Below are 14,036 nucleotides of genomic sequence, written 5' to 3' on the forward strand. Positions count from 1 at the left end.
CAGTAATCAATGCAAACTGAAAAGCAGCAATCAGATATTTCTACCGCTTTAAGTGATGATTCTAAAAACTGAAAACTACAGTCCACAGGTCTCACAGGCACTACAAAGCAAGAAAGTGGAAGGTAAGCTGTATATATATTTTTTAAGCTGTTCAGATATATTACATTTAAAAAGTAACTATCATAAACATACTTGGGTTTTTAATTGAGGACTATGCCTTTTAAAAGGGGGGTGGGAGGTTTGGGGAGTAGAGGAACAAAAGAAAACAGAATAAATGAATGTGTTAATTTAACTGCAAAATGACAGGACATTAGTTCTGAGTATCCAAAGTGACTAATCAGAGCCTAAACATAGCTGAATTTCATCCCAGCCCCAGCATGTCCCTAACACAAGAAAAAACCTTATCTTGTTCAGCCATATGTCCCCTGCCACAAACTGCAGAACAGAACAACGCCTAAAACCAGCTAGTGTGATTTCAACTAAGGACAGAGAGACCCTGTAGTCAGAAGGACAATGAAAGAACTCTAACTCAGACAGCTGGTCGAGTGGGTCTGCACACTCTACAAAACAAAGCCAGACCACATAGCAGTACTTCAAAGTATCTTTAAAAAGCTACATTGGCAATTGTTAATTTGCCAACAGTTCTAGAATCAGCAAAACATATCTCCACTACACTGTAGTTAGTGAGAAATGAGGATGAAGGAGACAGGGCTGAGAAGAAGTTAAGGCATCCTGGCACAGAAATCATAATAAACCAGTATTTTACCCTAACATATATTCAAATCAGAGACAATTACTTTTCTAAAGGGCAAATGGATGCTTGATATTTATAGAACATGTTTGAAGAAAAACTAATGGTCATGTACGAGTAATTTTCTTTAAAAAACTATTAGTATATGTCTAAGAAACAGGTATCCATATTGTCTATGCAGTGCTTATTAAATTAAGTGACTTTTAAGTTTTTTTTCTTTTAAAAAATGCATAAAATCAGGCAGCACTTGAACCAACTCAAGGATATTAATACCCAAACCAATTTACAGATTCATCTTATACTGAGAATCCCCTTCGTTTAATCCTTTGGGCCTAGCAGTGCCTGGCAAAGAACAGGCATTTATTCACTACATGCTGATTGTATATTTATATCTCCTCTAACTTATAAAAAGAACACAAATCCCAAGATTTTATTTCCAAGATAATGGAAAGAGTAAGGAAATCTCTGAGAAGCAAAAAGGAAGAAAGGGCATTACTTGTGGGCTTGTAGGTGTGAGTGGAATGAGTTGATGACTCTAAATTCTGTTTCTACAAAATTAAACACCCCTATTATCACAATGAAAACTAGCAACATTACATTACCTTCTTGTAAGACTTCTTGTCTACAAGTTCAAGAGTGGGAGAGGACTGAAAAAACCAGCGTAACGATTACCCACAGACCCATGAAAGTGATTTCTCAAAAGCAAAACACCCTGAAAAGAAAAGGAATGAGGATAACTAGAAATCAAGATATGCATTGTTCCTACTCATGTTAAGTTAATCCCCAAAAAGTTGAAAATTATTTCATTTCATTGAAAACTAAAATGTATTTTTTAAATATGCAAACAAAAAATACATATAGTTTAAATATTTAATGGCATCTTTTCAGGTAAACAGTCCCTTGACATTGGAAAGCATAAACAGGAAGAGGAAGTTCTTTTTTTGGAGTAGCTGTTATGTTACGATAATGGAATTTGGTCCTTTTAAAATCAACAAATGAGTCTACAATTTAGGTGAAACTACTATTAGGAAATTCAACTATTTTCTGCAGGAGCACTATTGTTCCACTTTTCATCAAGGAGCTTTTTTTCTTTGGGCGCCTAATTGAGTTATTTGATCTTTTTTTCAACTGATGTAATAATTTGAAGGTTGACCGAAAAAAAAAACAAGCTGAAATCTGGTACAATGAGACAATGTCATAATTAAATTCAGAAATAAACTGTAGTAAAGTAATTAATATGCTTTTATCACTTAAACTAACATTCAAAAGAATAACTGTTAAGAGTAAGGGAACTCTACTTGAATCACAAATGATCTAGCTCAACTCACCAAACACCACCAGGCAATGTAGATAAGTACTATAAATGTCTCAAAGAACTTAACAAAAATCCACCTGCCATGCTTATACTACAAAATTCCCTTGGGATTTGTATCCCTTAAACACAAATGTTTCTGGAAAATGAAATACTTAAAATGCATTAATTAAAATCAAGCCCCATGATTTCCCCCCACCTTTTTCAAGCCCCATGATACTGCCCTCAGCAAAAGTCTATTATTTACTAGTAACTTCAACATTCTGGAAAATTATTGAATAAACACTGCGCAGGACAATACTTAGATCAAGTTCATAAATCATCATGCAGAAGTATCAGAATGAAATTCACAAATAGAAATTTCTGGACTGTCTACACAACTACAAGACAGTAGTAAAACTGATGATGTACCAATACCCAGCTAATTTCGGGCACTGACCTTCATCCAAAATTACCTTCTTCTAGTTCCTGGACAAGTACAGAATCCTAATGCACGCTACAGACACATCATGGTTTTACCTACCGCTTCTTTGAGAATCTGGAGGTAAGTTTCTCTCCAGAAAAAAAACTACATTTCCAAATTCAATCAACCAAGTAACTTGACAGCAGCCCTAGACTTAATTGCAGAGCTCCATAACAACCCTTTCTCCTTTGCCTGTCAACTTCACTAGTCAAAGGCAATCAAGAGTTTTTTGCTGGGTCGGGACAAATCCAGGGAGAATAAGCGCACGTTTGTACAAACCTGTCGGTGATAGTAGACTGCGTGCCACTCATTGGGGCCCTTGGCAAGAAGTCCTCCTTTCATCCAACTTGCATTTTACAGTGACACCTCCACCCTACCCCCACTGCTCTGGGACCAGGCCCGACTCCGGAAGGGGCAAAAAAGTCCAACTCAAAACTCCATTCAGTCATCTAGAACGTCCGGTTGAAAGGGGTCCAGGAAGGAGGATGCAGGTTGAAGCAAAACAAATTATCTCCCAAAGCAAACCGAGAAGGCCTGCCAGAAGGCAAGTTCTAGAGCTAGAGATAAATCCTCGAGAAAACGCAAGGAGAAAACTTCGTCACGGAGGAAGTGGGCCCAGGAATCCCTCTTGAGCTAGAGCAGGATCAGCACGGGGTTTGGTGTCCACTCCTCCTCTGAAGTCTTGAGGGTCTGCAAGTTCCCGCCGCCGCAGAACCGGGCCCTCTCGCCGCCTCCTCTTTCTATCTGGGGCTGGCGGGCGCTCGTGGCCGTAGCCTCCGCCGCGTCTCGGGCCCTGCCGCGCCAGGCTCGCGCGGCTCCATGTCCGCAGGCCGGGATATTCCTGTCGTCTTCCTCGTCACCTCCACCAGGCTTCGTACTCTGGGACAAGCAAAGATTCTGGGGATAGGGAGCCTTGCAGCCAGGAGTGACAAGAATCTGGCCTCTCAGCGCCGCAGTCTACTGAACATCCTTCGGAGGCCCGGACGCTTCCGCAGTCTGCAGAGGCAGCGGCTACGGCTCCTCCCAGTGGAGCCGGTAAACGGCGATTACCGCGAGAGGCGGGATGTTCCCGTCCGGCTTGGCCTGGAAACACCGGCCGCCAGCGGTGGCTGGGGCTGGGGCTGGGGCGGCGGCGGCAGTGGCAGCAGCGGTAACTCTGTTCGCAGGGCAGGCTTACCAGGTCCCGAGGCCGTCCAGGGAGCTCGCGCGGCGGGCAGAGAAAGCTGCCTGCTGCAGTAGGGGTCGACGGACTGGGTGGGTGAAGGGCGACAATCGCCGGCGCGCTGATGGGTTCCGGTTCCGGTTCTGTCGTAGCCTCTGCGAGTGCGAGCCAATTCGTCCCCTCCCCCGCTGGCTTTTTGGACTCCTTCCCTCAGACCTCGGCAAGGCGCCTCACCCGGGATCCCTCCGCCACGGGCGCCAGCCGTCGTGGTGAGACCGCCACCGGTCCGGTTTGAACTGCAGTTCTGCTCTCTTAGCTTGGACTCCTCCCCCGGGGTCTTGTTTGTGGGCAGAGGGAGGCGGGAATTGTCCCACCGGGGAGCCCCACCCATCACCCCACTGTCGCCCTGAAGGCCCTGGGAATGTCGGAGACCTGTACTTTTGAGTTTAATTTTAACCGGAGACCGCCAAAGAGTACTCCTATACCGAGAATTTCAGGATGAGCGGCTCAAGCCCTAGAAACTTGTGTTCTTTATTAAGGGAATGTAATTGTTCTCCTTACTCTCCGATAATACTTATAGACTGCTTTTGACCAATGGAAATGGTCTCAAGTCCAGCTGCCTGGAACGTCCTTTACTCTGAAGCAAACCCCAGCAAAGAGAAGTTTTGGCCTTGGCAGACACACTTGGGGTTTCTGCTGGTCTCGTCCCCTGACAGAGGCCTCTGTGCCGAAGTCCTGGCTGCGGGAGAGGGTTAGAGGGTGGTGGTGTGGGTGGATGGGGAGAAAGAAAGTTGGGAATTGGAGTCAGGATTTCTTGGTAAAAATATTGCTTTGGCAAAAGGAAATGCATTTTTTGCCAAATTAAGAAAGGATGGTGCTTTCCACAGCGACTTAACAAGCTTGCTGTGGAAATAAATGGGAGTAGAAAACAAAGAATATTTATCCAGTAAATAGCAATACAGTTGTCTCTCAAGAGTTCGCAAAAAGTTGTTCGGATTCCCCCCCACCCCGTACCGGCTAGATTTAGATATCCATCTAGTTTTGTAATTGAATAATTAGGTATGATAACAATTTAAGTACCACATACCATATAGTTTCTTAATTCCCTCTGCAAATATCTGAAGCGGCTATGCTTTTATTTTTTCAGACTTTGGAGTTTAAACCTGTGCTAATGGGTACAGGACCACAACCTTTTTGTGGAAATTCAAGTGGCAAAACAAATCTAGTAAACAGTGGATGTGGAGAGGGAAACAATTATCTCTCTAAAATGCTGTTTCTAAAAGTCAATCGCCAACAATTCATGAAAGGTCATATCCCTGAATAGAGTATGAACTAAGGCTGACGTTAGAAGGGTTAAAAAAAAAAAAAAGGAAAAGATAAACAGAGGCCAAAGATGACTTTTTATTACTTTTTTTTTTTTAAGTTCGGGGCACAGCTAGCTAATTTTGTAATGTTAATTTTGGGGAAGAATAGAAGGGATTTAAGTTTCCAAGTCACTTTCCTAGTGATCAGACCAGGACACATTGCCACCTGGTGGTGTACCCTAGCATGACAATTCTATCCTGAAGACACTTTTAATTGCTTATTTTGTACATATAACCGGAAAGGGTTCCATCCATCTGTTCCATAGTGATCAAAATGCAAACCTTATCCCCAAACTTGTATCTTTATTATTCATACTAAATATATTCATACCCTGCCCTAATAATTTTGCAGTGTAGGTATCAAGTTAATTGGACCCAATGACTCATCAAATCATGCATTTTAAAAATGAGTTCCTTTCTTCCCTTCAAAAATGATTCACTACTTGAGCTTCGGGAATAAAACAAACTGGGAAGGTTTCCAGGCTCACCTTCTTTTCCTTGCATACAAAATTTCTTGGCAAACTACTTTTAAGATTTTTCCAAAGTTAAACACACACAGTTCTAGCTGTGAGCCTTTGCTGTGGGAAAGTTTCACAAAATGGTAGGCAAAGGATTTAATTAAGCCAGTTGTTACTCATTCCAGAATCATTTTTTTTAATAATGAAAATCTCTGTATTTGCCCATGAATCTGTAATGGTAAAAATGTCCTGAAAGCTTCCTTACAGATGTTGGTAGCCCTAGACTGTTCTAAAGGCTCCATCTACACAATCCCTTTAGAAAGTCACATTCTCAACCCTCATCCATTCTTTCAACATGCTTCTTGAGCACCTCCTATGTGTCTCACATTGTTCTAGGCATTGGAAGTACAGTTTTGAAGAGAGCCAAAGGCCCTATTTTCATGGAGCCCACTCAACAACATTTTCAAGGCAACTACCCAAATGGGGCAAAATAAGAAAGAAATTGTGTTTTTCCTCTCTCTTTTGCCAAACTATTTCTAGTATGTAGATTGCTGTTCCAAAAACTAAAAAACATTAGGAATGGTTGTTGATAAGTAGCAGGTTAAGAGGTATTTTACTGGTAAGTATAAACATGGTTTAACATTTCTATAGGCCAAAGACTTATTTTCTCACCCTTTTGTCAAAACCACAACAAAGATATAAAGGCAAGCTCTGGATTGATAAAAAAAAGTTGTTTATTTTTATAAAACAGTAAAAATCATTGAAATATAAATTCTCTTGAGCAGTGTTAATTATAACATAATAATCCAAATGCAAATGAGTACTTCATTTTATCTGTTAATTAGCCCTCATTTACCAGTGATGTGAAAACTTAGCATCTTAACTGCTGGTAATCTTCATTTCACATTTTTCTTTCAGAGAGGTTCCTTCCTAGTTATTATCTACAATATCAAGAAAAGTTGAAATGAGGGATTCTGTTTCCCTTATCATTCTTTAGGTTTCTCAAAATTCAAGAGACCTATATATATTGATATGAGAGTACCCCAAAACAAAGATCTGCAATCCCCAGTCTCTTCACTTTCGAGGAGTAAGGAGAAAAGAACTAGCACCAAATTAAGCCTATTCATTTGTCTGGTATGGAACAAGTTGAACTGTGCTAAAATTTAAAAGCCAGCTTTTTTTTTTTTTTTTTTTTTTTTTAGAGCTCATGCGCCAAGCCATTCTTTTTTGCTAGGTTTTTATTGACATCAGCATTCCCCAGCATCCTACTTTGACCACATTTTTGGAAAGAAACTATCCAGCATTTTAGGGATACTGATCATAAGAAAAAAGAGATGGAGATACTACTCTCAGATTATTTCCATGTCCAGTAAAACTCTTTAACCAAATGACAGTCATTTTTAGAAGATCCACCACAAACAAACAAGCAAAACAGAACCAGAGGCATGGAAACAAGGAACAAACTGACAGTGACCAGAGGGGAGAGGGGAGGGAGATAAGGGGAGAAAGAAGGGGAAGGGGCAAGCCAAGGAACACAAATAGAGAACTCAGGGGCACAGACAATGGGGGGAGATTGACTATGGGGTTGAAGGTGGGGATGGGGCAGGGGAGAGAACAATGGGGAAGAAGGTGGAACAACTAACTGAACAACAATAAAAAATAAATGCATTGGTGAGGATTACCCAAAGAAGTTATATCTAGATGGAATAAATGTATTTTCCTATCATTTGCTGCTTCAGGCTACAATAAACATGTTTCTTTTGTAATAAAACATCATTTTAAAAGGCAAAAAAAAAAACCACCCACTGTTGACAGGCCTTTAAAGTTGCTTTGCCTGGAGCACCTATGGATACGTGCCACTCCGCTATGTGTGGCCACTGACATCTATTTTCAAGAACTTGCATAAGGTTAATATTGCCACTGACCTTCAGTCTTGACTTCAATAGCCCTACATACTTGCTCACTAACAAAGCTAATCAATAACCACTGATCTGAATAACAAGTAAACAGCAAAGATATAAATAATCCTTCACTTTTTCATAAAAGCCCTACATTAAAGATCTCCATTAATGAGATGCTACATAATGTTGCTATGAAATACACAATGGGGTATTTCATTCACAACAGGATTTACACTGAGGCAAAGGATAAAAATAAGTGACCTCCCGAAGTGATTGGGCATGTGAGTAGCATAATTCTGTAAAAGAATCCAGGAATTCTTGATTCCAAACTTCTTGTTCTAAGCTTATATTCTTGCTTTTCCTAGGTGAGATTAGAGAATAATCTTCACACTAAAAATTCTTTTTTCCTTCATGGATGGGCCTTGTCATAATATTTTGTCCACAGATAGTGGTACCTTTTCCAGAGAAAAGAAAAAATAGAGGACTAAAAGGGAATGTATCCAAAAGTAAGAATCCTAGGAACAACAGGACCCAGAGCCACCCCAACCAAAAGGAATGCAGTTCTGATTTATTCAAACTACTACTGATTAGTTTCACTTTCTACAACTGCACCCCTGTAGAAATTAGTCTTTTAATACTGACTGGTATGTGCTCCATTTAAAAACTGACCAATAAATTTACTTCTTTTTTGATACCTAAGTTTGTTAGATAAGCATGATTCCTTAACAGCCATATTGTCAACCTGGTTCCCATGGCTAACTTTACCCAATCCATTAACAGGAGTAAACCTTAACTAGTGTGTCTTGAGATGTCAATTATGTTTCAGTTTCTGGTTTACAGTCCACCTGCTTCTCCAGGCATGGTACTTCTTGATGCTTTTCCTCCATGCAAAGCGCCAGATGCTTAACATAAAACACCAGGACACAGTGTACATGGCTATCCCCCCAGCCTTCATAAACCACCTGGGCTTAGGTGAGACCATTTCACAGAAAAGGAGGTGAGCTCCTAAGCCAATCCTCACACCAGTGAACAAAGCCACAAAGAGGAAGTCCACCACATCTCCAATGAAACTGTGGTAGTAGCCTGTTTCACGAAGAAACCAGCGTATCTGCAGCAAGGGGTTTGTAATTTCACTTCCAAAGAGAACTGCGTTGACCTCTGTGCCTGACTCTCCAAGCACCAGGGCCAAGATGATGCCCCAGATACTCAGTGTGTGGTGCGCCAACATCAGGGAACCCTCAGACTGGAAGTAGATGCACCAGCCCAAGTCAAAGATGAAGTAGCCCAAGGTGACACACAGAACATACACTTGGAGAGGTGTATTGGGTGAGCCTGAAATAAACCAAGACAGAAACAAATTGAGTGACTAGGGATGGTGCTGCCTTACACAGGAATCCTATGTTATTGTCTCTCAAATCTTTTAAGATTTTATTTATTTTTAGAGAGGACAAAGGAGGGAGAAAGATAGGGAGAGAAACATCAATGTGTGGTTGCCTCTCATGCACCCCCAACCAGGGACCTGGCCTGCAACCCAGGCATGTGCCCTAGACTGGGAATTGAACTGGCGACCCTTTGGTTTGCAGGCTGGCACTCAATCCACTGAGCCACACAAGCCAGGGCTGAAACCTTTTTTAAAGCATTGAAATAAAAAACATTGGCAATCACATGCTTTTTTAATGACAACCAAAGAAAGACTAAATCTAAAACCGTGGTCTTTATCAAACCAAACAATGTTATGGGTCCCAGAATATGCTGTTCTGATGAATCACATTTCTGTAAGTGATTTGAGCACCAACAATGATTTTAGTACTCTCTCTATGTAGCAGCATAAAATCGAATTATTTTGTTCATTCAATTAAAATCCTACATAGTTTCTCTTCTTTCTTTTAACAGCTAGAAATCTATTTCCAAAGCTTTTAGCTATCCTGTTATGAATGTCAGATTAATTTCATAATTTACTGAGTTAAATTACTGGACACTGGTAACCCTAACCCATCTTAAAAGTGGACTTTGGAAAGAACTCCAGAAATTAGTGTGTTACACGTCCAAGAACATAGGGTACAAGGATCTGACATGTTCAGATCCAGCTTAAAAGTTGCTTTTATATCAGTTTGACAGTTTAGAGGGAAACTCAGAAGTTCAATATAGATACCTAAGAAAAAATGTTAGAAAAGAGTCTAAGGTATTTTTAAAAATCTTATTCTAGGGGACTTATGGACTGAACTATGTCACTCCAAGATTCATATGTTGAAGCCCTAACCCCCAGTACCTCAGAATATGACTGTATTTGGAGATAGGGACTTTAAAGAGGTAATTAAGTTAAAATTGGGTCATCGTGGTGGGCCCTAGTCCAATGTGATTGGTGTCCTTAATAAAACAAGGAAATTAGGACAGAAGCACACAATAAAAGGGAAGACCATATAAGGACACAGCAAGAAGGGCAGCTGACCAAGCAAAGGAGTGAAGCCTCAGAAGAAACCAAACCAGACAACACCTTGGTCTTGCATTTCTAGCCTCCAAAACTGTTAAAAAAAAATTCTGTTGTTTAAGCTACCCAGTCTGTAGTATTTTGTTATGGTAGCCCCAGCAAACTAATACAAGGGGATACAATTTTTTTATTCTAAGAAAGTAACACTTGTACATCTAGCAGGTATTCTAGAAAAATTAATATCATTGCCCCAAATAATAAGGCATTGGCTAAATAAATGAAGGTAAATACATACAACACTATTATTTAATAATTAAAAAGAAAAAGGAAGATCTACATACGTAAACATGGAAAGATGATATCCTTTGAATATACAATCAAGTAAAAATTTCAGGTAACCAAAAAGTACATATTATACAGTACATTTGTGTCTGTCTGGAGGTGGTAGAAAATATTGATATTGGCTTTATGTTTTGTACATTTTGATTGATTACATTATAAGAAGCATTTAAATTTTGTTTTAAAGGTAGAGCTATGAAAAGCAGAAACAATAGGTGACATAGACAACATCAGAGTTAACAATGAAGACTATTGATATAAATTATAATGATAATAAGTTTTCAATATTCTTTGATATTGTACAAATTCTCTGAAAAAGTCCTATCCTTTTAAGACTACCCCCAAATTATAAATCCCTTAGGGAAAAATCCTCTGTCTCCCACCTACCTGGGTAGGTAAAAGGCCAAGGGCCATCAATGAAGCCAATATAAGCTGAGAGACTTATAGAGAGGACTCCATGGGTGAACGTAACCAGCCGGCAGCTCCACTCATAGCTTCGGTGCTTATTCACACAGCAGAAAGAAATGTAGAGGGAGAGCCAGGCCCCCAGGCTGCCAAGCACCTGCAGACACAGAGCTAATGCCATCCTATGATGAAAAGACTGAAAAAAAACACACACACAAAAAAGGATGTACCCTACGAAAACAGCATTGGGTTCATTTATGTATAATCTTCATCTCTGCTATAGAATAGTACAAAAATATTGCCTTCATTGAAGTAGTGCTTCTTTATCTATATAGCCAAGACTCTTCTATTTGTGTGTCCATATTTCTGACTCCATAGTCCTCAAAGATAACATGTTGGCAATGGGTAAAGGCTGTAACCTGAAAATCAGGAATTGCATTCTGAGTTAGTAGACTGTCTAACACATTGTTATATGTCAATAATAACCTGTCAGTGATGACTGACCTTGGACAATGATATGCAAGTAGTATATGTAATATGTAACATAATGCATGTATTAGATATTGTGTTCACATTTCAAAAATCCCAGATAAGAAGCTGGCATGAAGCTACTCACCACCAGTTGTGGTCTCTGCTAGAGCTCATATGACACATGGCAGTTCAGTATGATTTTAAGCTAATATTAAACTGAAGTTTGGATTTGGGTTATGAGTTTATTGGTCAAAATCAATACTTGAGGTAAACCTAAATACAGAATTAAAAACAGTTCAGATATTTGGGAAGGGAAAATATTATAGTTCTATTCATTCTGAAATTCACCTCAAAGAATGACAAAGGGGGAAGCAGGATTTTGAGGTATTGTACAAGTGGAAAGTTTTTGTTGAGATATAAAAATGTCTTTAAGACAATTATTTAATTAAAAATGAAACAGAAAACTACACTTTGGAATTTTTCCTGGTGATAAAGATACCAGGACAAGATTGACTGTAACTGAGTCAATTTGGTCACACAGGACTAAAATCTAAAAATAACCAAGATTATATTATTAATATCATTAGCTCCTCTATTAAAAATAGAAGTTAAAAAGTCAAAAACATTTCAGATATCAGTCTCATCTCAGCAGGAATTTTCTGCATAACTACACTTACTGCTTAATCCTGCTCTGACAAGTGAAATACTATCTGTGGATTAACACACTTCAATACACAAGCCATTCCTAAGAATGCTATCCAGAGAAAGCTTTAGGACGGTCAAATTTTGAAACAGTTTTCACCTGAAATCAGATTTCTATTCAAGAAAACAGTAGGTGTCATTCATAGACCTGAGTTCTAATTCTGTCTCTGTCCTTAACTAGTCAATAAGAGTTTATGGGCAAATTTTTAACCTCTTGAGCCTCAGCTTAAAAAATAATAAATAAATAAGTTTTTAAAAAAGGAAGAGAGGAAAGAAAAAAAAACAATTGAAATACCATACGATTTCAGTTATATGTGGAAATTAAAGAACAAAATAAATGAGCAAACAAAACAGAAACTGACTCATAGGTACAGAGAACAAACTGATGGTTGCCAGTTGAGAGGGAGGTTGGGGCTGAGTGAAAAAAGTAAAGGGATTAAGAAGTACAAATTGGTAGTTAGAAAATGGTCACAGGGATGTAAAGTATAGCATAGGGAATACGATTTATAATTGGTGCCAAATGGGTACTAGACTTATGTGCAGGGGGGAGCACTTTGTAAATTATATTACGGTCTAACTATTATGCTGCACATCTGAAACTAATACAATAATATTGAATGTCAAATGTAATTGAAAAAAATTTTTAACTGACATTAAAAAAGAGAGAAAAAAAAAAGTCTATAATTCGGTCCAGTTCTGAGTTAAATTTTGTAAAACATTTAGGCCAATTTGCAGAGTAAGAGCCAGAAGTGCCATGTACCCTGAGTGAAAATCACATTCTCCTATTTCCATTTTTTCCCCCCAGTGATCTAGCACAGCTTTATTCTTTTTTATTTTTTAGCTTTACATCAAAGTATTTAATTTGACAGTACTGTTTTACATAGTACTTTTTTTAATTTTTAAATTATTTTATTGTTGCTCAATTACAGTTGTCTGCATTTCCCCCCCACCCCTCTACCCCACCCCAGCCAAACCCACCTCCCTCCCCTGCTTCCACCCTCCCCCTTGGTTTTGTCCACGTGTCCTTTATAGTAGTTCCTGAAAACCCTTCTCCCCATTATCCCTTTCCCCCTCCCCTCTGGCTATTGTTAGATTGGTCTTAACTTCAATGTCTCTGGTTATGTTTTGTTTGCTTTTTTCTTCTGTTGATTATGTTCCAGTTAAAGGTGAGATCATATGGTATTTGTCCCTCACTGCCTGGCTTATTTCACTTAGCATAATGCTCTCCAGTTCCATCTCATGCTGTCCCAAAGGGTATAAGCTCCTTCCTTCTGCTCCACAGAATTCCACACTCTCCTATTTCCTTTTAAACTCCAGGGTCACCCACCAGTAATGTGGATCAGCTCATTTGGATATACTGACTAGTATTTTTAGAGTCCTCTTCTCTGAATCCTAATTCCTTGTCAGAGCAGAGGAAACAGTAGTCCATTTACAAATACTTAAATAAAAGAATAGACAGCTGTAAATGGCAGATACAACTCTGTGACCTTGGGAAAGGCCACTCCATCTCTGAGATTCAGCTTTTTACTCTTGGGGGAAAGAATGGGGAGTACTTAGATGGCTGTTCCAGCTCAGAATTTCATGGCTTCTGATTCCTCACTAGCGCTGAGGGGCACACCAGGCTCTGAGCCTAGGAGCAGGCGTGGGGGGGGCGGGGGCGAGCAGCAACCTGAGCACCTCGCAAGCACAGCGAACGCACCTCCCCAGGTCCGGCCTACCGACTGCAGGCCACGCCCGGCCCTGGCGCACCTGAACCGGACTATTAGGCCGGCATCGCTCCGGCGACCAAGCTGGACACAGAAAGGCCTCCGCGGCCCAAAGGCAGATGAGGCCCACTCCCCTCAGAAGCTCGGCCACCTCCCGGCCTCTTTAATCACCAGTCGACTGCGACCAAAGCGCAGAACGGCCGCCCGAGCCGGCAGTTTCGCGCCACAACGTTACCTGACCAAGCGAACCGGGAAACCTGGGGCGCCTGGGCTCTGGAGCTCAGGGCCGGGAGGGATTCCGGGGGAAGGAAGCAGCGGTAAGAGGGAAAGAGGATGAGGCTCTGACAGCTGAGGAGCCTGAGGCCTGGGGGCACCTGGTGGCTGGGAGGACGGAGCGCAAAACCACGGCTGGACGAGGGACGTTCCGAAAATGGGCGAAGGGTCTTCCTCCGCGAAAGGCTAGGCTGAAGGGTGGGGTGAAGTGATGTGGGTTTTGGTGCTTTAGTGGAGATGTGAGACCTGCAGGCTGTTCCTCTTGCTTGTTTGTTTGTTGTCTTTTTGTTTTAATAATTAT

The 14,036-nt window shown here is 40.5% G+C and overlaps 2 protein-coding genes across 15 annotated transcripts in view; both read right to left on the minus strand.

Annotated features, from left to right (window-relative positions):
* ARHGEF12 (Rho guanine nucleotide exchange factor 12) overlaps positions 1-4,018 on the minus strand; it is a 278,370-nt gene extending 274,352 nt beyond the window's left edge. For 5 of the 9 annotated variants that reach the window (XM_024569577.4, XM_024569580.4, XM_024569578.4 and 2 more), the window contains exon 1: positions 2,806-4,017. In XM_024569577.4, the coding sequence (XP_024425345.2) occupies positions 2,806-2,837 (32 nt within the window). In that variant the 5' untranslated portion in view covers positions 2,838-4,017. Of the gene's footprint in view, positions 1-1,353; positions 1,464-2,805 lie in introns of all 9 variants that reach the window. The other 4 variants (XM_045202985.3, XM_053923628.2, XM_024569579.4 and 1 more) reach the window with 2 other exon arrangements.
* A 2,413-nt stretch (positions 4,019-6,431) lies between these two features.
* On the minus strand, positions 6,432-13,832 carry TLCD5 (TLC domain containing 5). Of its 6 annotated transcripts, none has more exons than XM_045202995.3 (3): positions 13,698-13,832; positions 10,566-10,779; positions 6,432-8,743 (listed from the first exon to the last, which is right to left on the minus strand). In XM_045202995.3, the coding sequence occupies exons 2-3, from the start codon at positions 10,762-10,764 to the stop codon at positions 8,223-8,225; spliced, it is 720 nt and encodes a 239-aa protein (XP_045058930.1). In that variant the 5' UTR covers positions 10,765-10,779; positions 13,698-13,832; the 3' UTR covers positions 6,432-8,222. The 6 variants fall into 6 exon arrangements, with proteins under 6 accessions (XP_045058930.1, XP_045058928.1, XP_045058929.1 ...); XM_045202993.3 differs by having other exon boundaries at positions 10,566-11,002; XM_045202994.3 differs by having other exon boundaries at positions 13,506-13,832.
* Positions 13,833-14,036: the final 204 nt, after the last annotated feature.

The sequence above is a fragment of the Desmodus rotundus genome, chromosome 5 (genome assembly GCF_022682495.2).
Source record: "Desmodus rotundus isolate HL8 chromosome 5, HLdesRot8A.1, whole genome shotgun sequence".
NCBI lineage: Eukaryota > Metazoa > Chordata > Mammalia > Chiroptera > Phyllostomidae > Desmodus > Desmodus rotundus.